Genomic DNA, 25545 nt, shown 5'->3' on the forward strand with positions numbered 1-25545 from the left:
CGTTGCTAAGCGAGACGTTTGTAAAGTGCCCCATTTTCCTAGCCAGGGTTGTTAAGCGAATCGCCTGCAGTTGCTACATTAGTAACACGGTCGCTAAGTGAATTTGGCTTCCCCCATTAATTTTGCTTGTCAGAAGGTCACTGATCCTGTGACGCCGGGACATTAGCAATAGCAATAGCAGTTAGACTTATATACCGCTTCATAGGGCTTTCAGCCCTCTCTAAGCGGTTTACAGAGTCAGCATATATCGCCCCCACAATCTGGGTCCTCATTTCACCCACCTCGGAAGGATGGAAGGCTGAGTCAACCTTGAGCCGGTGAGATTAGAACCGCCGAACTGCAGATAACAGTCAGCTGAAGTGGCCTGCAGTACTGCATTTAACCACTGCGCCCCCTCGGCTCCATTGCAACTGTCATAAGTACATGCCTGTTGCCAAAAGCCTCTGAATTTTGATCACGTGATTATGAGGATGCTGCGGCAAATCCACAACCTTCCCCCTCTTTGGACACTGTTCGAGATCCACCCTGAAGCCGCCGGGCGCCTTTTGAATAAAAACGTCTCACCGGAGGAGCTAAAAAGCACTCAGCCTCTCTCTTTCTGTGGTCCATAACAACTCACACCGAGTGGTGCCCTTTCCTTTCCCAGTTGAAAGCAATGAATCCTTCAGTCCCTTTTACCCTTTGCAAAACTACACACTCTGTGCTGTATGATACCGCTTAGATCAGTGTTTCTCAACCTTGGCAACTTGAAGATGTCCGGATTTCAACTCCCAGAATTCCCCAGCCAGCGAATGCTGGCTGGGGAATTCTGGGAGTTGAAGTCCGGACATCTTCAAGTTGCCAAGGTTGAGAAACACTGGCTTAGATGAATAGAGAGCGAAGACGCTAAACTACCCTAATTTCCAGCTAACTGCAACTACGTGTGAACATGTCTGTGTGTGTGCGTGTGTGTATGTGTGTGTGTATGTGTGTGTGTGTAAGGGGAGAGTCAGGGAAGTAAACCAGGCTCCGAAGCAGGCGGGGAGTAAAAACACAGCAAAAGAAAAACTATTAGCAAACCCTGCCTCTTACAGCATCTTTCCCTAAGTCAGCAATACTGATGTCAATCAAGATAGTTAGTATTCCGGTTTTGTTCCCCCCCTTTGGCATCGCTGTAAACCAGTTTTGCTCAATCTCGGCAACTTTGAAGATGCGCAAACTTCAACGCCCAGCATTCCCCATCCAGTATTACGGACTGTGGGATTCTGGGAGTTGAAATCAACAGGCCCCTTAAAGTGGCCATGTTTACACACCCTTACTGGACTCAGCATTTCTCAACCTTGGCAGCTTTAGGGATGTGCGGACTTCAACACCCAAAATTCTCCAGCCAAACACGTTGTTCTGACCGAGGCTTCCCGAGAGCCTGAAGCCAACTTCTTGTCCCGACAAAAACCCCTTTTATTAATGGACTGTGAATTCTGCTCGTTCACATCTAGCAAAGTCTTTCGAGGGAGGATTTACGGTCACAGACCTTATCTGGCTTGGAGAGCTGCCAGGCCGATCTCTGCAGAACTTGGCAAGGAGCCTCGGAGAGTCACGAATCAATTAAGCAAACTGATTGTCTCCTGCAAACTCCACTCCCCTTTCGCTCCTCTTTTATTTCCTCTGGGAGGGGCCATTCACCGTCCACCTGTGGCCTTACTCCCAAGTCGACCCCTGTTCTTTAGCTCTTCCCTTCGTCTGGCAGCTCTGCGCATGCGCACACTGGGAACAGGCTCCAGCTGTTCTTCTGCCTCACTGATGTCTGACTCCGAAGGCAGCTGATAACTGTCAGACGGCCCTGTCCCCCTCTCTGCCTCCGACACAGAGCCCTCCTCAGAGCCTTCCCCAGACTCCAGGACTGGCCCAGGTTCCTCCCCAACCCTCCTCACCGTCTGAATCTGCTGCCAACTCTGCTGGCCACTGGCAATCCACAACACAAGGATCTGAAAGTATGCCGGCTGGGGAATTCTGGGAGTCGAAATCCACCCGTTTTCAAGTTACCGGATTTGGCGGGGGGAAAAACACTGCCCGTAAAGAGTGCCACAATTACGATTATTTTGAGAAAGGAAAGTGGCAAGGACCACTCATCCACTCACCCACCCACCCATCCAGAAATCCACTTGCTTTCTCCGATCTTCCAAACCCTGGAGCTGAGGATTACATATCTTTTTTTTTAAAAAAAACATCCCTTTGGCTTCTGATCAGCCCTACCCTGTTTTTCTTCCAACTGGCCTCCCTTCTCCACATCTGGAAGCCAGTGCAATAAAAATAAAAATAAAAAATCCCCCTTTTTTTTGTGTGTTCTCCCAAAGGTTTCTGTTTGGGAAACGGCCTGGCATTGAATGTCCCATCTCGCTTGGGACGTGACCCCATTTTCCCCCCCCCCACCCTGCCCAATTTTTCCTGGGCTGAATCCCACCACCTCCCTGGCTGGGAGAAAGAGGGGGGATACACCATCCCGCTCGATTCACAGTTCCCTGGGGGACACCCCTGGATTAATCAGGGGGTTCCCCCTGCCCCGTTCTTTCAAAAATTTTCAGAACCCCAGCGAGGTTCTCTACAGAGCCCAGGCAATCAATGAACCCCTCAACCCCCTCCCTCCAATAAATAAATAGATAAATAAATAAAGGTGCTCAAATCCTTGTCCTTCTTCTTCTTTCTTTCTTTCTTTCTTTCTTTCTTTCTTTCTTTCTTTCTTTTTCTTTCTTCTTGGTTCTCTGTGCATCCAGTCTTTTTTTTTCAGCTGAAAGACTGGAAGGAGGGCCAGGATGAACAGACGGATGCGATGGCTTTGAAATCAACCTCTTTCAGCTCTGGAAAAGATGAATGAGGAACGAACAGAATTCCATCCCACCCACCCCTCCAAAAAGAACCCCACAGCGATCTTCTTTTGCACCCCCCCCTGCCCTTAAAGGAAACGCCTCACTAAGGACAAAGCTTTTAGGACACATGCTTGAATAAATAAGCTTTCGGAAAACCTCTCCTGGTTTTGGTCTGCTGCTTTGAAACGCCTTCAAAACGCCACTTTCTCGCGCGGAAGGAAAAGTTTTGTTGGAATTGTCCTGCGGTTTCGGAAAGTTTGGCTCGCAGCGATGAATGCTCGTGATCCGAAACGAGGTTGGTTTGCAAATATCAAAAGGTGAAAACTCAAGAAGATGGCTTTCCCGTCTCCCTGGTTAATATCCATATATATATTTATATATATATATATATCTTTTTGCACTCTGAATTTAATATTTAATTAATTTATTTTTTTGCTGGTTTTTGAGGCATCCTTGACTCTTTCTGTAGTCCGACAACGTGGCTACCTTTTTGTGCAAACCGGAAGGTGGCTTGTATTTTTTTTTTCCTTTTTTTTTTCACCCCTCCGAAGAGTTCTCATCCCAGCACCATCCGGCATCTCGGTCCATGGTGAATTCTGGAGCTGCGTGGCCTCCTTTTCAATCCGTCTCCAGGAAGCTTCGGAGAACGTCGGCCGCTTGTGCTCCACACCCACCCGCAACAGAAGAAAGTCGAAGCGTGTGCAAGTGTGCAAACAGAAGGTACAAAAATATTTCTTTCCGGCAAACTAATTTTTAAAGAGCTTTGACGCTGATGAGGGCTGCGATTTGATGGAGGGGGGCAAAAAAATAAATAAAAAATAAAAGGATTTTGGCAGCTCTGAAACCAAAGATTCCCTTTCGCTTTTGGAGCCGATTCTGCGCGTTCTCTGCTAATATTCTGCTTTTGCAAAGAAAGCAGACTTACACCTATTAACCTTGTCTGGACTTCAACTCCCAGAATCCTCCAGGCAGCAGGGTGAAACGGGAGGCTGGGGATTATGGGGGGTGAAGCCCCAACAGGTTCTGGAGGCAGCCGATCGGAGGCCGGCTGAATAATGCACTGGGAAAGAAAAAAAACCCAAGGGGGAAATATTATTCCTGTTATTTGGCCACTAAAGTCGGCTTGCCCTCAAGTACAGGTGGTCCTCGACCTACGACCACAACCTTCTGTTGCTAAGTGAGAACCACTGAATTTTTTTGCCCCGTTCCACCACCTTTCTTGCCACACGCTGTTAAGTGGATCGTGCAGCTGTTAAGCAAGCAATTTAACGGTTGCTAAATGGATCTGGCTCCCCCGTTGATTTCTGCTTGTCAGAAAGTCCGATCATCTGACACTGCGGCCGTCGTAAATATGAAGCCGTCGTAAATATGAAGCCAGTTGCGAAGTATCCAAATTCTGATCATGTGAACCCCCACCCCACCCTTCCAGGGATGCTAGATTGGTTGCAAGAATGAAAAATGGTCATTTACGTCACCTATTTTTTTCAGGTTCGCTTGCAAGGTTGGATGGTTACTAAATGAACCGTTGTAAGTCGAGGACTACCTGTATGGGCATAAGAGAACGTTTCAGCCCGATAAATATCTCCCAAATCTCTGCCGGTGCGGCACGATTCTGCAACTCCGACGTTACGCTTTTTGAGTAGGGAAATCTGTATCCTGGCTTAGCTTTAGCAGACAAGCCAGGGATGGGTGGCTTTATTTCAAACCTGACATTCCAGGCTTAAAAACCCTGGTCTCTTTTAAAAGCTTGTCCGTGAGGATTGTGAAAGCAACTAATGAAGGTTTTAGAATAGTTGTTTTTTTAAAAAAATTGGGTCATTTTAAGATGGGGGGACTTCAACTTGCAGAATTCCCCAGCCAGCTTAGCTGGCTGGGGAATTCTGCAAGTTGAAGTCCCCCCATCTTAAAGTGATAATTATGCTAATTATTACTCTATAAATCTGCTTATGGAATCCTGGCTGGGGGACCTCAAACTCGCCTGCTAGCAAATCAACACATTTTGATGCTGGACGAGGATTTGTGACAAGTTTCGGAGCTGGGCCCAGATTTTCTCACTAAAAATCTTAAATCTCCTCTATGGAGCTAGGCCTAAAATTGAAACAAAGATCCAAAGTTTGCAATCCTTTTTTTCCAAACCGTCTCTCCGAAGGAAAACCTGCCCACAGGCTGAAGAAATTGTGCATTTGGGAATACAAAGCCGGCAACTTTTAAGGTGCATGGACGGACTTCATCTCCCAGAATCCCCCAGAATTCTGGGATTTGAAGTCCACTGCTCTTTAAAATGGCCAAGCGTGGGAAATTGTAAGCTAGCCTGTTCTTGGCACCTACTCTTTAACTTTTCTTTCGGGCAACAAATAAATAAACAAATCCCTCCAAAAAAGGAGATCTGGACAACTTCCTCAGGCTGGTTTGAAGGAGACCAGTCCGGGTGCAAATCCTCCCACCACCACCCGCTTCCAGATATACGAATTTTGCAATTGCCCTTTTCAAAAATAATAATAATCAAAAGAAATTCCTCCTGTGGTCTGAAGTGGCCGGTTTCCCCCTGGCTGTTTCTCCATTCCACTTCCAGGGGTGTAGTCAAGACTAAGCCTATCCTAGGAGACTGGACTTCTTTTAAAAACAAAACAAACCACTAGGGGGCAGCAAAGCGGTGCGGAATAATTTGCATTCTTTGCTGCCCCCTTGTGGGCATCTCAAGGCTTGCAGCTCAGATCTGGAGCTTTAATCACTTGCAGTAGCGCCTGAGGCAAACACATGAGGATGCCTCAAGGAGACATCTTCAGATGTCCTTCTGATTTTCTGAGTGCGTCTCATGGATGCAGGAAATGGGCACCTGGACTGGTCTGCTCCCAGGGCACCCCCAGCACTTTAACCAGAAGTGGGATCCACTTACGGTTACTACCGGTTCGGCCAACATCGGAAATGTCAGCGTGCATGCGCTCGTCCGAGCATATGTGCAGCAGGAGTGGGTTGCTGCCGGTGTTACAGCCACTTTGCTTCGCGTGCCAGCCGCACGTTGCTTGCGCATGTGCAGTTGCCTATAAATTATTCTGCACATGCGCAAGAACATTATAAAATAGCTAAAAGACATGCCGGCAATGGCATGGGTGACCGGGGAACCGGTTTGGGGGCGTGGCGAGCCTACCATTCCTACCTGTTTGATGACCCAGTCGCCATTTCCACTACTGGTTCGCCCGAACCAATGCGAACCGGTAACAACCCACCTCTGGTGTGCGGCATCACAAAACAAGAGCATTCGCTCGTCCGTGCCATCCGTACATGCATGCAACGTCAAAAACACAGGGATGTAAGACAGGACTGCCCTGCAGGTCGCCACTACCGGTACGTACGAACCGGTTCGAATCGGCTGAATCCCACCTCTGACTTTAACTTGATGATCAACTGGGGGGGCCCTGCCTGTCTTGGGGTCCAGAAGAGACGGCTTGCAGCTGGACTTAAAACTCCAACTCTTGATTTGCAGCTGGTGGGGGAGGGGTTGTCTCTCTTTCCTGTCTGAAGTTCCTCTTAAACCATAAAATTGGTGGTCCCTGTTTCCCCTCCACACGGACCTGAAGTGTTAAGCCAGTCATCATTTCCTTTCAAAGGCTCCTGAGAATTTTTTGTTTGGCCAGGATGCTGAGCTTCTGGTCCAAACCAACCCTGTATCCCGCGGTCCTTGGAGAAGAAGGGAATGACCGTTCAACCACTTGAGGCCTGCGGTCCAAACGAAGCCTGGACTTCAAGCTCCGTTGGCGGCTGTTGTGTCTCCTACGATGCCTTGATCATTTTGGGCGCTAAGCGGTCTCACCTGTTTAATGGAACAAGCAAAAAAGCACTTCTACCCCACCCCCCGTCCTGAACAGTGAGATTAGGACAACTAGTGAAAACGAGAGATCTATGCCAGGAACTAGGAGTTCCTACCGGCGTTGGTATCGGTTCGCTTCGCGCACGCTGCCGGTTCTGCGACCCGGGCCAAATTACCAGTAGAAACCTGCTTCTGATCTACACCAATTTAGGGGTGGCTCCTGAAAATAGACCTTAGGAGGGGTACAAAAAGGGTAAGATGGCAGCTGCACCAGCAACGCCCTGGTGAGAAGGCTTTAGTGGCGCAATCTTGACTTTTTTTTGGGGGGGGGGAATGATCCTGGCACCTGTATGCCCTTGGGACGGGGCACCTCACCTCCAATTCTCTAACCTTAGCCTGGGCAACCGTCCAGATTCAAAGGGTCCAATGGGACTCGGAGCATTTGTGAGCAGAGCTGTGTCTTTTTGTATGTGTTGTGTGTGTTTGTGTGCCACTCCCAAAAGCCAAGCTGCAAGGGAGTTCTCCTATCAGCTCCGGGCCTTGAGAACCCGATTTTCTTGGCCTCGTTTATTCTCGAGGCAGAAGGCTGAGATGATGCCAGCTTTGGCTTTGAAAAAAGAGACGGTTGTTTCTTGAAAGTTGTGAGTCACACAAGGAATAGGGCAGCCCACTCTCTTTTTAACAAGGCTCCGGGTGTGACGAGTCGACGTCGAACAGATCGGACGTCCTCCTTTGTTTTCAAGAGTCCTGAGATGTCTTGGCACAGCTGGATTTTCGGACCCAATTCTGGAGTTTGGTTGGGAAAGAGTTCTTCGAAGGCCTTCAAGTCTTCCCCCCCACAAAAAAATGGCTCTTCGTAAAAGAATAAATTTAGAGCAAAAGCTTCCGTTCGAAACTTTGAAACCAGATCACTGGGCAAGATGTGCTACTCCCGAGTAGGAGCGACCACCTTCCAGAAGTCAGCTTCCCCATCCTGACAGCTGGCTTTTTTTTGCAAGCTTCTCCTTGTGAGACCAAACCCTGTGAGTTTCGAACTCGCTCCCCTTCAAGAAATCAAAGCGATGTTGTGTAAAGGAGACGGGAGGGAAGCGATCCCCGCCTTCCTTGATCGGCGAGATCCCTCAAAGGTTGAACTAGAAGACCTCCAAGGTCCCTTCCAACGCCGTTATTTCAGTTGGCAGAAGCCAGCAAATACAGCAACGGGCTAAGATTTGTCCAGAATAATAAATTTACAGAGCTCCCAAAAAAAAATTAAAAATGGGAAGTTGGTGGATCTGGTGTCTCTTTACAAAGCCAGCCTTACTCCAGAGAGATGCCTACACCCGAGAAGGCTATTTTTTTTTCTAACACCCCTCCAGCGTCCCGGGTCTTAAATTTCACAGGAGTCCCTTGCTGAAGCTGCCATGGGGAGGGGGACCAATTTATCACAGTCTATCAAAAAAGATGAAGCGGCTGATAGAAGATAAGACGAGGCCACCAGAATGCTTGCGTAATGCTTTTTTACACCGACGAGGGGGTTGAGCACTCCGGCTCAAAAGCAGGGACGTCCGCGTGTGTGAATGTTCCCTTTGGAGAGCAGAAAAAAACATGGATTCCGTTAAGCCGTATCCCGCAACATTTCCCACGCTGCAGAGAGCGATATCCAACCTGCCCAGATGTTGGAGCGGAGGAATTCTGCTTAATTAATGCTGCTTTATCCTTTCGAAATAATAATAATAATAATAAAAAAAAACCCGACAGCGGTTAGATCCATGTCCCTTTACACCGTAGAAGCTCACCCATCCTTAAAATACATAAATAAATCCAAAATAAATGCCGGTTTGGGGGAAAAAAATATATGAAAAGCAAGCAAGAGGACAGAGGCCAGCCGTGGCGGAGTTTTGAATTGGGGGGGGGGCAGCAAGAAACTATGGTTTGTCGTCAATGCAGGAGGGCCGTCCCCCGCCCAAGTAAGGAACTACAAAAACCACTTTTCCTGCACGATCCTGGCCCTGGTGAGTTCTCGGCCTTCCGGCAGAAAACCGCTCCCAAATTTAGGCGGGAGAGGAGAACGGAAACGACGCGGCGGCGGGAGGCAGGTGGTCGCGCAGCCGCCTCCGCCAGAGGAGCGAGGGGAAAAAAAACGGCGAGGAGAATGACGGGAGGACGGATCTTCTTCTCAGTTCTCGGGTGAGTTTCGGTAGCACCGTCAGCCTCTCTGGTGTTCCTCGGCTCTTCCCGCCTCGAGAAGGAGCCCCATCTCTTCCGGAACTCAAGACCTGCTCCCAAATGAGGAGGCCTCGGATGGGCCTTGCAAAAGGAGCCAGTTCAGGAGGAACTGAAGCCGGCATCGGAATCCCGGACAGTCTTTTCGGAACGGGATGTTAAGCGACGGTCGGTCGGGCTCGTCCCTCACCAAGGTTAGCAACCGGATTCCACCTTAATGTGTAAAATTTTTGAGAAGCCCGGCCTCTTCTTCAAAGCCTGGAGAGAGAGAAGAGGAGGAGGAGGAGAAAGAGGAGGAGGAGGAGAAAGAGGAGGAAGTAAAGGGACGGTTGTCTTTGGCCGGAGTCTCTAACCTTTGGCAACTTTCAGACTTGTGGACTTCAACTCCCAGAGTTCCTCAGCCAGCAAAGCTGGCTGAGGAACTCTGGGAGTTGAAGTCCACAAGTCTGAAAGTTGCCAAAGGTTAGAGACCCCTGGTCTGCTGGAAAGGAGGACTGTGGGGTCCTTGGTGCTCTCTGAGCTCGGTGGTTTTCTTGCAAACGTTTCATGACCCAACTAGGGAACATCATCAGTGTTAGAAGGGAGTGAGGTGAGTGGAGAGGAGAAGGAGAGGAGGGGGAAAGCAGGAGGAGGAGGAGGAGGACTGTGGGATCCTTGGAGATCTCTGAGCTTGGTGGTTTTCTTGCAAACGTTTCATGACCCAACTAGGGAACATCATCAGTGCTAGAAGGGAGGGAGGTGAGTGGAGAGGAGAAGGAGAGGAGGGGAAAGCAGGAGGAGGAGGAGGAGGACTGTGGGATCCTTGGAGATCTCTGAGCTTGGTGGTTTTCTTGCAGACGTTTCATTAAGAAACTAGGTAACGTCATCCATCCACAGAGCACTGATGACGTTACCTAGTTGGGTCATGAAATGTCTGCAAGAAAAAAATTACCAAGCTCAGTGACCCGGTGAAGCCCCTTTTGGAATTTAGCAGCTGGAAATACAACATCTGCCCTCAAGCGTGTCTTTCCTCAGCCTCTTCTCGCTCCTTTTCCACACATCCCCGTCAGGTTGCACTACCTAAGTTTCTAGTCCCTGAGACTGAAGGGCTGGAGGCCTGTTATGAGGGGGACACCCGCCGTTCCCCTCCTTAAGTCAAAATGGGGTGGGGGAGGGGAAATCCCTCGTACCTGGAGTTTGTTGATCATTTCATCAAACATTTTCTTGGCCTCCGAACTATTTGGTTCCTTAAAGTAATCGGCAATCCCGACTTGGACCACAATGGACTTCAGGTTCCGGCAAACACCTTGAAAGGGGAGAGAACTTGGTTTGATCCAAGGTTCAATAAAGTCAAGATGGCGTCTGTGATCACATGATTCTGGGCGCCACCTTGGCTTTTTTTACACACACACACAAACACAACTCGCAACAGAGGGCCTAGTGGTGTTGGTGCAGCAGGAAGGAAGAGTTTAGTCAAGCAATTTTTTAAATATTATATATATATATATATTGCCTTTATTTATTTATCAGCACAAATATAACACAAACACACACATATATATATGGTCCTCGATTTATGACCACAATTGAGCCCAGGATTTCTGTTGTTAAGTGAATCACTGAGGTTGATAAATTGAACTGGTTAATCTATCTACTATCTACTATCTATCTATCTATCTATCTATCTATCTATCTATCTATCTATCTATCTATCTATCTCTATCTATCTATCTATCTATCTATCTATCTATCTATCTATCTATCTATCTATCTATCTACCATCTATCTATCTATCTATCTATCTATCTATCTATCTATCTATCTATCTATCTATCTATCTATCTATCTACCATCTATCTATCTCTCTATCTCTCTCTCTCTCTCATCTTTCTCTCTCTCTCTATCTATCTTCTATATCTATCTATCTATCTATCTATCTATCTATCTATCTATCTATCTATCTACCATCTATCTATCTATCTATCTATCTATCTATCTATCTATCTATCATCTATCTATCTATCTATCTATCTATCTATCTATCTACCATCTATCTATCTATCTATCTATCTATCTATCTATCTATCTATCTATCTATCTACCATCTATCATCTCTCTCTCTCTCTCTCTCTCTCTCTCTCTCTCTCATCTTTCTCTCTCTCTCTCTCTATCTTCTCTATCTATCTATCTATCTATCATCTATCTATCTATCTATCTATCTATCTATCTATCTATCTATCTATCATCTATCATCTATCTATCTATCTATCTCTCTATATCTCTCTCTCTCTCTCTCTCTCTCTCATCTTTCTCTCTCTATCTATCTTCTATATCTATCTATCTATCTATCTATCTATCTATCTATCTATCTAATCTATCTATCTATCTCTATCATCTATTTTATTTGATTAACGGGGCTGCCAGTTTCTAATTACATCATTGATCAAGAGCTGGCTGGGGGATTCTGGGAGTTGAAGTCCACAGCTCTTAAAGAGGCCAAGTTTGAGCATCTCCGGCCTGGCTATTTGCCGCCACCTAGTGGCTGACCCAGATGTTTTTCACAGCCACGCCCTCTCTGTCCCATCAGCCCCCCCCCACCTTCAGGCCCCCCCTCCCCCTTCCTGAGCTCCTACTCACTGTTGAAGTGCAGTAAGGCTTTCGGGGTGACCGGAGTGGATGTGAGGACCAGCATCTCCAGGCCTTTCAAACCTTCGCGACACACCTCGGCCGCCACCTCTTGGTTGACCTCCGCCACGTGATCCAGCTCCAGCACTTGAAGGCGCATGCAGTTGCGGGCTGATAGGGGGAAAAACAGAAGAGAATGGAGTGACGGAGTTGGAAGGGACCTTGGAGGTCTTCTAGTCCAGCCCCCTGCTTAGGCAGGAGACTCTATAGCATTCCAGACAAAGGGCTGACCAGCCCAAGAAAAAACATTGGAGAGTCTGACCGGCCTGGATGTTGCACCTGGATGGTCAAGAGGTCACAGTCCTTGCATACTAAACTGGTCAAAATCCCCCAGCCGGTGTGTTTTAAAGGTAGTGGACTTCAACTCCCAGAATCCCCCAGCCTCCATGCTTTAAGAGGGATGGACTTCAATTCCCAGAATCCTCCAGCTTCCATGCTTTAAGAGGGATGGACTTCAACTCCCAGAATCCTCCAGCCTCCATGCTTTAAGAGGGATGGACTTCAACTCCCAGAATCCCCCAGCCTCCATGCTTTAAGAGGGATGGACTTCAACTCCCAGAATCCCCCAGCCTCCATGCTTTAAGAGGGATGGACTTCAACTCCCAGAATCCACCAGACTCCATGCTTTAAGAGGGATGGACTTCAACTCCCAGAATCCCCCAGCCTCCATGCTTTAAGAGGGATGGACTTCAACTCCCACAATCCCCCAGCCACCATGCTTTAAGAGGGATGGACTTCAACTCCCAGAATCCCCCAGCCCCCATGCCTTAAGAGGGATGGACTTCAACTCCCAGAATCCCCCAGCCCCCATGCCTTAAGAGGGATGGACTTCAACTCCCAGAATCCCCTAGCCCCCATGCCTTAAGAGGGATGGACTTCAACTCCCAGAATCCTCCAGCCTCCATGCTTTAAGAGGGATGGACTTCAACTCCCAGAATCCCCCAGCCTCCATGCTTTAAGAGGGATGGACTTCAACTCCCAGAATCCCCCAGACTCCATGCTTTAATAGGGATGGACTTCATCTCCCAGAATCCCCCAGCCTCCATGCTTTAATAGGGATGGACTTCAACTCCCAGAATCCCCCAGCCTCCATGCTTTAAGAAGGGTGGACTTCAATTCCCAGTATCCCTCAACCAGCATGCTTTAATAGGGATGGACTTCATCTCCCAGAATCCCCCAGCCTCCATGCTTTAATAGGGATGGACTTCAACTCCCAGAATCCCCCAGCCTCCATGCTTTAAGAAGGGTGGACTTCAATTCCCAGTATCCCTCAACCAGCATGCTTTAAGGTAGGTGGACTTCAATTCCCAGAATCCCCCAGCTATGATGCTTTAAGAAGGGTGAACTTCAACTCCCAGAATGGCTGGCTGGGGAATTACTGGGAATTGAAGTCCATTCCTCTTAAAGCAACGGCCGTATATGGCCACCTCTGCCTTAAACCGTGGTCAGCCTGAAGACATGAGAAAACCGCCTTCCGCGTCTCTTTTCCTTCCTCCTTCCTGGCCCAGATAAGGTCCCAAATCTGGACTTACCTAAGGAAGCCAGTCCCTGCAGGCCGCAGCCGGCTCCTCCGACCCCCAGCGCTCTCAAGTGTGGCCAGCAACGCCCAATCATCTGCAGGCAACGGTTGCTAAACCTGGTGGGTTGCTGGCTGGAAAATATTTTTAAAAGAAGAGAGAGAGAGAGACAAAGAAAATAACTGGGAAGATCACGTCACGGAAATACAAATGAGGAAGAGAACCAGTCACCGGAGCTGCTTGGAGCTTCTTCCATAGCTCGGGGGTGTCAAAAAGACAAAAAGAGGAGACCTCTGAATCAGGGTTTCACAAAATTTGGCTACCGGTTCGGTGGGCGTGGCTAGATTGGGGTGGGGAGCATGTGACTGAGTGGGCATGGCCAACACTCAGTCACGTGACTCCCCCTCACCAAGCCATGCCCACTGAAACAGTGGTGAAAAGTTTTGATGGGGGTGGCCGTCCAGCCTGGCTGGAGCTAAGGGCGCGCCTGCAAACTCCCCAGTAAGAAAAAAAAACATCTTTTTGTTCTCCCCGGCCCTGAGGAATACTCTGCAGGGTTCAGCAGGGCTGCGGGAAGGCAAAAATGCCCCCGTTTTTGCAAAAAAATGGGCTGAAAACCGGCCGTTTTTCACAAAAACGGGGGCATTTTTTGCCTTCCCGCAGCCCCGCTGAACCCTGCGGAGTGCTTCTGGAGGTTGGGGGAAGGCAAAAACACTTCCGTTTTTGCAAAAAAAGGCCCCATCTCTGGGAGCCCTCTGGGACCCCTCTGGGACTGGGATGCCCACACTATTAAAAAGGGGGAAAATACGTTTTTCCAATGAAGATTGTTCTGCACATTTGCAGAACAGAAAATAAAGATAGCGATAGCAATAGCAGTTAGACTTATATACCGCTTCATAGGGCTTTCAGCCCTCTCTAGGCGGTTTTACAGAGTCAGCATATCGCCCCCACAGTCTGGGTCCTCATTTTACCCACCTCGGAAGGATGGAAGGCTGAGTCAACCCTGAGCCGGTGAGATTTGAACAGCCGAACTGCAGAACTGCAGTCAGCTGAAGTAGCCGGCAGTGCTGCATTTAACCACTGCGCCACCTCGGCTCTGTAAGATGGCGGTGCCCGGGATACAACTGGTACGGTCCCGTGTCCGGCTGAGTTACTACCTATTCGGCTGAACCAGTCCGAAGCTGTAGGAACCCCCCCTTTGCTGTGAATGTCCTGGGGTGCCTCTTACCAAGGGTGGAGGGGTGCCACCTGCAGAGAGATGATATCTCGGCAACCTGCTCCCAAGGCCCAGATGACTTCATGCCCCACGGGATCGGTGGAGCTCCTGGAACGGAAAACAGAAGAAGAAAAATATATAGATTATTTCTTCTAGAAAGTTGGCACAGGTGAGGTCTGGTAGAGGAGCTGCGTAGGAAAACGAATATTGATTTTTGTCTGGTTTTTTTTAAAAAAAATCACAGAATGAGGGCAGAGTTGGAGAACAATTGGTTTGCAACTTAATTTTTTGGGGGGGTCCCCAGTTGCCTGATCTGTATGTTCTCAGAGGCTGCACTTGTTTAATAAGCCAGGTGTCCGGCCTGCAATTATATTCCTTTTAGAATTTCGGCCTGCCACACTTTCTCTTATTTCATTATGCTGTTTTATTAGTATAGTTGATGGGAGGGGGGAGTAGACAGGAGTAGGATTGTGGAATGTATTGTTTTCATTCTTGTCTAGAAGCCAAGGTAATCTTTTGTCTCCGCACTTTTACACCTGACTGGGAGCAGCTGGGTGTGGATGCCAGCGTGGAAGAAGGAGATTGGACCATGTGATGGATTGTGGGTTGTGGGGACAAGATCATGAACTTTTAACTGGGTGGGATTGTGATGTCATTTCCAGAATTGGGATTAACACAGATGTGCTAAGATGTCTGCTTGATTAAATTGGAACTTTAAGGATCGTTTTGCCTTGGACTCTGATTTAATTCTACATTTGGAACGGTGACACCAGGCTTACTAGATGTTGGAGGACAGGATGGAATCGCCTTAATTGCACCACAGATTGGCAGACATCACTTTAGTTTTCCATTAGGAAGGTGGTGAGCATCCTAAACTAACCTAAATCCCCCCCCCCACAAAAAAACCCTCCAGGGGATTCTTGGAAGCCTGGCATTCAGACAAATCGGCCATCGACTGGCACATAGAGATAAACAACGGTTAGCCACCTTTCCAAAGAGACAATGAAAAAGCTAAAAAGGAATCAAGATGAAACTACCTTCTTGATGACAATCAACACACAAATAGGACAGCCATTAACACCAGGATTAAGACTAAACCCTCAACAAGCCATAAACAACACCTCAATCAAGGAACTACCATCTCCGACTACCGATCCAGCAGTAAATAATTAAGCCTAATTAAGGAATCATCAAGAATCATCAAGACTTTCAGCATCTCGCTCCCTTTTTCTTCTTCACCCAACATCCGGAAGCATGTGACCCCCCCTTTTCTGTTCGAGCCACGTGGTCCTGCCCACCATTAAACCATCTTTCCAAGCAGCCTCCATGTTTCCAGTGTCTTTTCCCCCCACTTTGAGCTGAACCCAGGTGCACATTTCTTCTGACATCGCCATGAAACGGTAAGCATTATAAATTCCCGCGCATCCCCGCCAGTCTTCGAGGTGGCAAATCAATCAATCAATAATTTTAAAAAAACAACCCAACCTTTATAAAACTAGCTTGGCCCTTTTTGTGGGTGTTGCGTGACCCAATTCCACACTAGAGAAGAGCCTAAAAATAAGCAAGCATGAATTATCTGGGGGGAAAAAAAATTCACCTGCCTCTCCAGCCCCGGGCTCTGGAATTGTTGGGCATGGCCTTAATTAAAGGAATGAGTCATCTTGACAGATTAGAAAACTGCCAAATTCTGCAGGTACATCTGACTATCCAGAGTGAAAAAGAGGGAGGGAGGGAGGGAGGGAGGGAGTGGAGGATGGGGTATTTGCACCCGGAAGGACCACAGATCTAATAGCAATAGCAGTTAGACTTATATACCACTTCATAGGGCTTTCAGCCCTCTCTAAGCGGTTTACAGAGTCAGCATATCGCCCCCAACAACAATCCGGGTCCTCATTTCACCCACCTCGGAAGGATGGAAGGCTGAGTCAACCTTGAGCCGGTGAGATTTGAACCGCCGAACTGCAGATAACAGTCAGCTGAAGTGGCCTGCAGTACTGCACCCTAACCACTGTGCCACCTCGGCTCATAATGTGGGGCATTGCTCCCAGCCAGACCGTTAAACCCGAATTAAAAAATAATCCTCGGCTTATGACTGCCATTGAGCCCAAGGTTTCCTTTGCTAGTGTGGGAAGTAGTACACCCCAAAAGGACAGTGCCAGAAACCTCCCAGCAGCAGAAACCTAGGAAAATAGTGCCACGAGATTCAAGCCAGCCCTTCTCCCTTTAAGAAAACCGCAGGCGAAAGCACCAGCTGAAAGGAAAACTCAGAGCAGCCCCCGCTAAGGACTGTTACAGAAGTAACAAAGCTGACCGCAGAAAGACTTAAGTAGAGCCATTAAGATAAGGGGAATCAGGCTAAAAAGAAACTCTCTCCAAGGTAAACTGAAACTCTCCTTTCTTGCCCCCTGACCTTAATTAATCCCTTTTATTAATTGACTGTGAATACTGCTCCTTCACATCCAGCAAAGTCTTTCGAGAGAGGATTTATAGTCACCGACCTTATCTGGCTTGGAGAGCTGCCAGGCCGATCTCTGCAAAATTTGGCCAGGAGTCTCAAAGAGTCATGAACCAATGAAGCGAACTAATGGTCTCCTGCAAACTCCACTCCCCTTTCATTCCTCTTTTATTTCCTCCCAAGTCGACCCCTGTTCTTTAGCCGTTCCCTTCGTCTGGCAGCTCTGCGCATGCGCACACTGGGAACAGGCTCCAGCTGTTCTTCTGCCTCACTGATGTCTGACTCCGAAGGCAGCTGATAACTGTCGCACGGCCCTGGCCACACGATGCCCTCTTAGATACCAACACTGAGTTAATCTCCAGGCTGGCTGGAGTATAAGAATGGCAGGAACGGAGATACCAACTCAACAGATGCCAGGGGTGTTGTGTGTTTCCTTTCACACCATCTGCTCTGGAAAATTCTGCAGTGGAGAAATTGTTCTGTGCTCTCCTCTCTCCTGCCAGCGATGTGTCCCCGGCGCCCTCTATTCTTAGAAGCGGCGTCATGTCTGAACGACACCTCGAGCCCGCGCCTCGCCGCGGCCGCCTTTGATAAGAGCCTCGTTGTCTATGCCGCTAATTTCCTCCGGCAGAAACACAACGGCACAGCAAATGAGTCAGAGAAGGTTGCAAAGAGGCACCAGCGGAGGATTTGAAATAATCTCCCACGCCTGAATCACGGATCAAACCTAAACAGGATAACAGACTTGGAAGGGGCCTTGGAGGTCTTCTAGTCCAACCCCCCGCTGCTCAGGAAACACTGAGAACGACTACAGGACGGGTGCTCCTCGGTTTACGACCACAATTGAACCCCTGCTGCTAGGAGAGGGACAGTTAAGTGAATTTTTGCCCCATTTTACAACCGGTTGTTAAGGGAATCTGGCTTCCCCCGTTGACTTGGCTTGTGAGATGGTCGCAAAAGGGGATCGCATGATCCCAGGACACTACAACCGCAGGGGTGGGTTCCGGCAGGCCGGTTCCAGTTACCCAGGCCGACAAACCACTTCCGGTTCAGACGAACCGGTATGAACCGGTATGAACCGGTACAAACTAGTACGAACCGGTACGAACCCACCACTGTACAACCGTCTTAAATACAGGTCAGTTTCTGAGCATCCGAATTTTAAGAAGGGAATGAATAACCATTGTATGGGCCAGGATTTCCTGCCTGGGCAGTGGGTTGGGCTAGATGACCTCCAGGGTCAATTCCAACCCTGTTATTCTTTGATTCTATATTTTGAGGGCTGCCCCCTCTTTTTTTCCCACTCCCCTTCCCCCGGAGACCGTCTCAATGCCTGATTCCAGCTGGGCTAATTATAAGGTGTCTCCCTTCAAGCGTGACACCACAATAACCCGTCACAGCCCACTGGGGGAGAGCCTGTCTCCTTGGCAGTGCCAACGGTGCCAAGAGCGAAGCCCTATTGAGGTGGGTGCCACCACCACCACCACCCCCTCCCCAATCTTTTGTTCCCTTGCTGCTTCTCCAGCCCCGACGGAGAGAGAGAAAAGGCTGTGATTATTTCACACCGCCTCTCCCTTCTCCGTGCGGTGCCAAGGGCTGTCTGGTTGGCATCGCTGCCAACTCCGCCGTTGTTCTCCCTTGGGGCTCACACGCGTCTCTGGGGAGGACGGCTTCAAATCCGCAGCGCTGAAAACAGAGCTGACGGGGCAGGGGGGCGGGAGGGGAGCTCCTCCCCCCCCCCGTTTCCATTTTGACTGGTCCCAAAGGACAAGACAGGTTGTCCTCAACCACCCTTGAGTCCAACATTTCCGTGGCTGTTCTGGAGGCAAATTTTTCCACTGATTAATTGTTTTAGCTGCCTGGAAATTTCTCCTTCATTCCAAGTTGCTTCTCTCCTTGATTAGTTTCCACCCATTGCTTCTTGTTCTACCCTCAGGTGCCTTGGAGAATAGCTTGACTCCCTCTTCTTTGGGGCAACCCCTGAGAGATTGGAAGATGCTTTCATGTCTCCCCTAGTCCTTCTCTTCATTAAACTAGACATACCCAGTTCCTGCAACCGTTCTTCATATGTTTTATCCTCCAGTCCCCTAATCCTCTTTCTTGCTCTTCTCTGCACTCTTTCCAGAGTCTCCGCATCTTTTCTACATCGTGGTGACCAAAACGGAATGATAAACTCTGATTTATAGCAATAGCAATAGCAGTTAGACTTATATACTGCTTCCTAGGGCTTTCAGCCCTCTCTAAGCGGTTTACAGAGTCAGCATATTGCCCCCAACAATCCGATAGATAGATAGATAGATAGATAGATAGATAGATAGATAGATAGATAGATAGATAGATAGATAGATAGATAGATGATAGATAGATAGATAGATGATAGATAGATAGATAGATGATAGATAGATAGATAGATAGATAGATGATAGATAGATGATTGATAGATAGATAGATAGATAGATAGATAGATAGATAGATAGATAGATAGCAATAGTAATAGCAATAGCAGTTAGACTTATATACCGCTTCATAGGGCTTTCAGGCCTCTCTAAGCGGTTTACAGAGTCAGCATATCGCCCCCACAGTCTGGGTCCTCATTTCACCCACCTCGGAAGGATGGAAGGCTGAGTCAACCCTGAGCCGGTGAGATTAGAACCGCTGAACTGCAGATAGCAGTCAGCTGAAGTGGCCTGCAGTACTGCACCCTAACCACTGCGCCACCTCGGCTGATTTGGTTGGAGGCCCCCCAATGCCCCCCTGCTTACCGATAGGTAACAGCTTGGAGACCTCGGCAGTAGCAGCTGGCCAGCCAGAGGGAACGATCCGTCAAAATGTTGGGGCAGTGGGAAACCCGTAGGATCAAGAGGTTACTCCCGGAGGCTTTGAGTAAGGACTCCAGTCCTGCTTCGAGGCATCCCCTAGCAAGACAAATTCCCCAAAACAGGAAGAGAAAAGTTAGAAATGATTTAAATCGATTTAGATCAGTGTTTCTCAACCTTGGCAACTTGAAGATGTCTGGGACTTCAACTCCCAGAATTCCCCAGCCAGCATTCGCTAATTGCATTTTTACCTGCTTTCGAACTGCTAGGTTGGCAGAAGCTGGGACGAGTAACGGGAGCTCACTCCGTTACGCGGCGCTAGGGATTCGAACCGCCGAACTGCCAACCTTTCTGATCGACAAGCTCAGCGTCTTAGCCACTGAGCCACCACGTCCCTCCTATAATCACATTAAAACGAAAGCCCAATGGAAACACCAAACCCTAGGCCCATGTGCCCCTGCCAGGACGACCAAGACTAGTGCCCTGTCTCTGTGCCAACAGCAGTGGCTGATGGTCTTTGGCCTGGAACATGTCAGTACCTCCTCTCCTGACCCAGGAAAAATGGATGGTACGACCAGTCTCCCCACTTTCTATCGATCTTATCAGAATTGCAGTTGGCAGGGACCTTGGAGGTCTTCTAGTCCAGCCCCCTGCTCAAGCAGGAGACCCTACACTATTCCAAACCAATGGTTGTCCCAATCTCTTCTTCTAAAACCTCCAGTGATGGAGCACCCGCAACTTCCGGTGGCAAGGAGTTCCACTGGCTAATTGTTTCCTAACTATTAGGAAGATTCTCCTTAATTCTAGGTTGCTTTTCTCCTTGATTAGTTTCCACCCATTGCTTCTTCAGATATTGGAAGGCTGTACTCTTCCTCACCGTGTGCTTTTTATGTAATCCTCCTTCGTCTCCTTCTTCCCCCTCTGCCTGGGTTTGAGATTTTGGAGGGTGAGAGAATGCGTCTGGGTGCACCACTGTGACAACATGACCAGGAACTGCGTAAGAAAAACAAAAATGGAGTCAGAGACGCCCTGCACGAAATTGTAGTTTTCTCTAAATAAATATATTTCACATGTATAGGTAGTCCTCGACTTACGACCACAATTGAGCCCACTCAGCAATGTCTGTTGCTAAGTGAAGACCTATGTTCAGTGAGTTTTGAACCAACTTTCTTGCCACCGTTGTTAAGTGAATAGCTGCAGTGGTTGAGTTAGTAACTCGGTTGTTAAGGGAATCTGGCTTCCCCCTTTGACTTGGCGTGACAGAAAGTTGCCAACAGGGATCAAGTGATTCTCCGGGACGTTGCGACCATCATAAATAGGAGTCAGTGGCCAAGCAACTGAATTTTGAGCTCGGGGAAGCTGTAATGGTTGTAAGTGTGAAAAATGGTTGCAAGTCCCCCTTTTTTCAGGGATGGGGTAACTTCCAATGGTCACGAAGGGAGCTGTTGTAAATCGAGGACCATGTGTACATATACAACAAACAAGAGAGTCAGGCACATTGCTACATTGTGAGGTAAATCGTGAGGTAAATTACAGAACAGCATACAGAGCACACAGAAGGGAAAAAAGGCGGGAAAAAAAGGAACCACCCCTTTTATACCCAACAACCAATCATAACATAGATTGCCTCATGCAGGAGCCCACACTCTCCAATCAATCAACTACAACGGTGGGTTCTGGCTCATTATACTGTACACTTCACAGTAATCTTTAATCCTTAATAAGATTAAATATCTTATCGGAGCCGCTATTATGCAAAGACACCGAAGGAAAAAGAGAGCGATGGCCTCCTGCCACATGAGCCTGCTTTGCAACCGCAATAAACTGATACAAGTAGTCCTCAATTTACGTTGTTTAGTGACCGTTCAAAGTTACAACATCACTCAAAAAAGTGATGCATGACCGTTTTCTCACGCCTACGATCGTTGCCTCATCTCTATGGCCACCTGAACAAAATTCAGATTTAGGACTGTATGCCGGGGCCGTGTGATTGCTTTTTGAGACCTCCTCCCAAGCAAAGTCAATGGAGAAGCCAGATTCCTTTAGCAACCGAACAGCTCCAGGGATTCACTTAACAACCGTGGCAAGAAAGGTCGCAAAATGGGGCAAAGCTTACTGAACCACTGTCTCACAGAGATTTGGAGCTCTGTTGTGAGTTTAGGTTGAGAACCCCCTTTACTTTGTGGAATGGAGTAGGACCCAGAAACAGATTAGCATCCGGGCTAGACTACTGCTAGGAGTTGAGCAAGGAGCTATCCTTAAACACTAACCACCAGCATCTCTTGGCATGAAAAAAGGCCACCACGTTACATCTCGACCTAGGCTTCCCAAGAGCCTGAAGCAACTCTTTGTCCCGACAAAAACCCCTTTTATGAATTGATTGTGAATTCTGCTCATTCCCATCCAGCAAAGTCTTTTGAGGGAGGATTTACGGTCACAGACCTTATCTGGCTTGGAGAGCTGCCAGGCTGATATTGGCTTCCCAAGACAGAGCATGAAGCAAACTCCTTGTCGCCCCAAAAAACTGCCCCTTTTATTAATTGACTGTGAATTCTGCTCATTCGCATCTAGCAAAGTCTTTCGAGGGAGGATTTACAGTCACAGACCTTATCGGCTTGGAGAACTGCCAGGCGGGATATCTGCAAAATTTGGCAAGGAGCCTTGGAGAGTCAAGAACCAATTAAGCAAACTGATTGTCTCCTGCAAACTCCACTCCCCCTTTATTTCCTCTGGGAGGGGCCATTCACCGTCCACCTATGGCCTTCCTCCCAAGTCAACCCCTGTTCTTTAGCTCTTCCCTTCGTCTGGCAGCTCTGTGCATGCGCACAGTGGGAACAGGCTCCAGCTGTTCTTCTGCCCCACTGATGTCTGACTCCAAAGGCAGCTGATAACTGTCAGATGGCCCTGGTCCCCTCTCCGCCTCCGACACAGAGCCCTCATCAGATCCCTCCCCAGACTCCAGGACTGGCCCATCTTCCTCCCCAACCTCCTCACTCTCCGAATCTGCTGCCAACTCCGGTGGCCACTGGCGGGCCACAACAACACCATGTCGCACCACATTGCATCCATATTGTGCACGTTGTTTGCTAGATACAATTCAAGGCCTTGGTTTTTTGGTCCCTTTGGGTCCAAAGGGCCCGTTTAAGAAATAAGCTACCTTGGAACCGAATTTGCTTTTAAGGGAGCTCTGAAGGATGCAGAGGAGAAGGCCTTGTTATCGCAATTCAAGGCCTTTTTCAGAGCGTTTGAGTTCTTTTTTTTAAATTTTATCAATTTCATATATACATTCACAATTAATAATATGTATTTATAACAATTTTTCCCTACTGTTGACAATATACTTGAAGATTGCTTTTTTAACATCCCATAGATCCATCTTATCTTACAACGGTCTTACTTCTTCTTCCCTCCCTCTTTCCTTCCCTCGTTTCTTCTCTCCTACTCCCCTTCCTTCCCTCCCTCCTTCCCCTTCCCTCCTTCGCTCCTTCCCTCCTTCCTTCCCTCCTTCCTTCCTTCCCTCCTTTCTTTTCTCCTTCTCTCCTTCCTTTCCCCCTTCCTTTCCTCCTTCCTTCCTCCTTCCTTCTCTCCTACATTCCCTCCTTCCTTCCCTCCTTTCTTCTCTCCTTCTCTCCTTCCTTCCCTCCTTCCTTCCTTCCTTTCTTCTCTCCTTCTCTCCTTCCTTCCCTCCTTGCTTCCCTCCCTCCTTCCCTCCCTCCTTCCTACCCCCCTTTCTTCTCTTTCTCCTCTCCTTCCTTCCTTCCTCCTCTCCTTTCCCTTCTCTCCTTCCCCTTCCTCCCCTTTACCCTTCCCCTCTTCTTCCCATTCCTCCCCTCTTTCCTACTCTTACATTCCCTCCCATTCTTCCTCTGCCTTTCCCTTTCTCCTATTCCTCTCCTTTCTCCTCTCCTTCCTATCTTTCCTTCTACGCGTTTTGAGTTCATGAACAGTTAATTTTAACTCTTTTTTAAAAAAAATGGGATGTTAAGTTTTGTTCTTTATGGAGAGTTGGCATGCGTTCAACGAGCAGGAAGTTGGGACAGAGCGAATAAATAAAGAAACTGGCAATTAACATAAAGCAAATATTGAATCGGGGAAAAAAAATTATAAGCCGTGTAACAAATCCAGACTCCATCAGGAAAATAAATATTCCATGCAAATCCACCTCAACCCAGCCACATTTTTCAGAATGATGTGCAAACTTTTGTGCTTTGACTTGGACGCTGGAATGACAGCGCAGGGCAAGCAGAAAAGGGAACATCAGTTCACACCACATCCAGGAGACCCTCAGAGACTCTGAGAAGCTTGTGACACAAATATCGTACAGGTAGTCCTCGACTTACAACCATTCGTTTAGTGGCCATTTAAAGTTACAACGTCCCTGGGGGGGGGGAACCGATTTACAACAACGGCCGTAGCATCCCCATGTTCACATGATTAAAAATTGAGATATTTTGGCAACTGGTATATACAGTTAGGCCGCAACTTAAATTTATGCCGCTAAGTGAGACAATGATTGAGTTTTGCCCCGTTTACGGCCTTTCATGCCACAGTTGTTAAGTGAATCACTGCTGTTGCTAAGTTGGTGACCCAGCTGTTAAGCGAATCTGGCTTCGCCGTTGATTTTGCTTGTCAGCAGGTCGCGAAAGGGGATCACGTGACCCCCCAGGGGAGCACTGCAACCGTCATAAATATGAGTCAGTTGCCAAGCGTCTGACTTTTGATCACCTGGCCATGGGGATGCTGCAAACGTCAACTCGTAAAGTTGCCATGACGAGGCAAGGGGGAGGGGGACAGCTAGAGTTGGATCTCAGATTACTACAGCAGGCTTCGGAGGGGTGCACCTCATTGGGGAATGTGATTTATGACACAGACTGAAGGGAGGGAAGGAACAGGGGTGAAGTTCAGCCATAATTCAAATAAGGCTCAGATCTGACTGCAATAGGTATTGCCAAAATGGTGCTCCTAATAAATGACTGGTTTTCTTTTGAAACTCGGCTCGAGGCTCATGAATCAATTACAGCATCTTTCGGAAACCTGACAGCAATGATCGTAAATAGGAAAAAACGGTCATAAGACACTTTTTTTGTGCCATTTTAACTTCGGTTGTAAGTCGAGGAGTACCTCTAATAAAAGCAGAGAACCTCCAATCTCGGGAGCGGAAAGCTCTGTTTTACCTTTGAGGAGACTCTAGCATTTTCCAGCAATACCCTGGTCCACACGGCGGGATGTCGCGCCACAAATTTCCAGTCCTTGCAGACTTCCGCAGCCCTGAGCAAAGTCTTGGTGTCGAGGTACGTGAAGATGCAGAAGAGGGCAGCCCGCATCTTCAGGATCTCTGGGCTGATGACCTCATTGGAACGGGAGGCGCTTCCCCTCTCCGCCCGGCCCGCTTTTCCAGCATCGGACCTGGCTGGGACGTAAAAAAATTATTAATTATATTTATATGCCGCTCATTTCATTGTCAACTCTGCGCATGTTGTGGCCCGCCAGCGACCAGCAGAGCTGGCAGCAGATTCGGACGGTGAGGAGGTTGGGGAGGAACATGGGCGAGTCCCGGAGTCTGGGGAAGGCTCGGATGAGGGCTCTGTGTCGGAGGCAGAGAGGGGGCCAGGGCCGTCCGACAGTTATCAGCTGCCTTCGGAGTCGGAGATCAGTGAGGCAGAAGAACAGCTGGAGCCTGTTCCCAGTGTGCGCATGCGCAGAGCTGCCAATGGAAGGGAACAGCTAAAGAACAGGGGTCAACTTGGGAGTAAGGCCACAGGTGGACGGTGAATGGCCCCTCCCAGAGGAAATAAAAGAGGAGCGAAAGGGGAGTGGAGTTTGCAGGAGACAATGAGTTCCGTTCATTCAGGTGAAGATCTGTTCCTGACTTCTTGCCAAGCAATTGCTGCTACAGCCTGGCGTTTGGAAGATATCGGCCTGGCCGCTCTCCAAGCCTAATAACGGTCTGTAGTTGTGAAATCTCATGAAAGACTGTTAGCCGGGACTTTGCTGGAGAGGAATTCACTTTAAATCAAATAA

General features: G+C 48.3%; 1 protein-coding gene across 1 annotated transcript in view; it reads right to left on the reverse strand.

Moving 5' to 3' along the window:
* Positions 1 to 8592: 8592 nt before the first annotated feature.
* FBXO41 (F-box protein 41) overlaps positions 8593 to 25545 on the reverse strand; it is a 28841-nt gene continuing 11888 nt past the window's right edge. Inside the window, exons 5-12 of the mRNA XM_087723747.1 lie at positions 24699 to 24934; positions 20402 to 20517; positions 19471 to 19623; positions 14266 to 14361; positions 13053 to 13171; positions 11473 to 11631; positions 10026 to 10141; positions 8593 to 9114 (exon numbers count right to left, since the gene is read on the reverse strand). Coding sequence (XP_087579873.1) covers positions 9052 to 9114; positions 10026 to 10141; positions 11473 to 11631; positions 13053 to 13171; positions 14266 to 14361; positions 19471 to 19623; positions 20402 to 20517; positions 24699 to 24934 — 1058 coding nt within the window. The 3' untranslated portion in view covers positions 8593 to 9051. The remainder of the gene's footprint in view (positions 9115 to 10025; positions 10142 to 11472; positions 11632 to 13052; positions 13172 to 14265; positions 14362 to 19470; positions 19624 to 20401; positions 20518 to 24698; positions 24935 to 25545) is intronic.

Source organism: Thamnophis sirtalis, unplaced genomic scaffold (assembly GCF_051295495.1).
Source record: "Thamnophis sirtalis isolate CommonGarterSnake01/CBP01778 unplaced genomic scaffold, rThaSir2_p1.2 scaffold_10, whole genome shotgun sequence".
Lineage (NCBI taxonomy): Eukaryota > Metazoa > Chordata > Lepidosauria > Squamata > Natricidae > Thamnophis > Thamnophis sirtalis.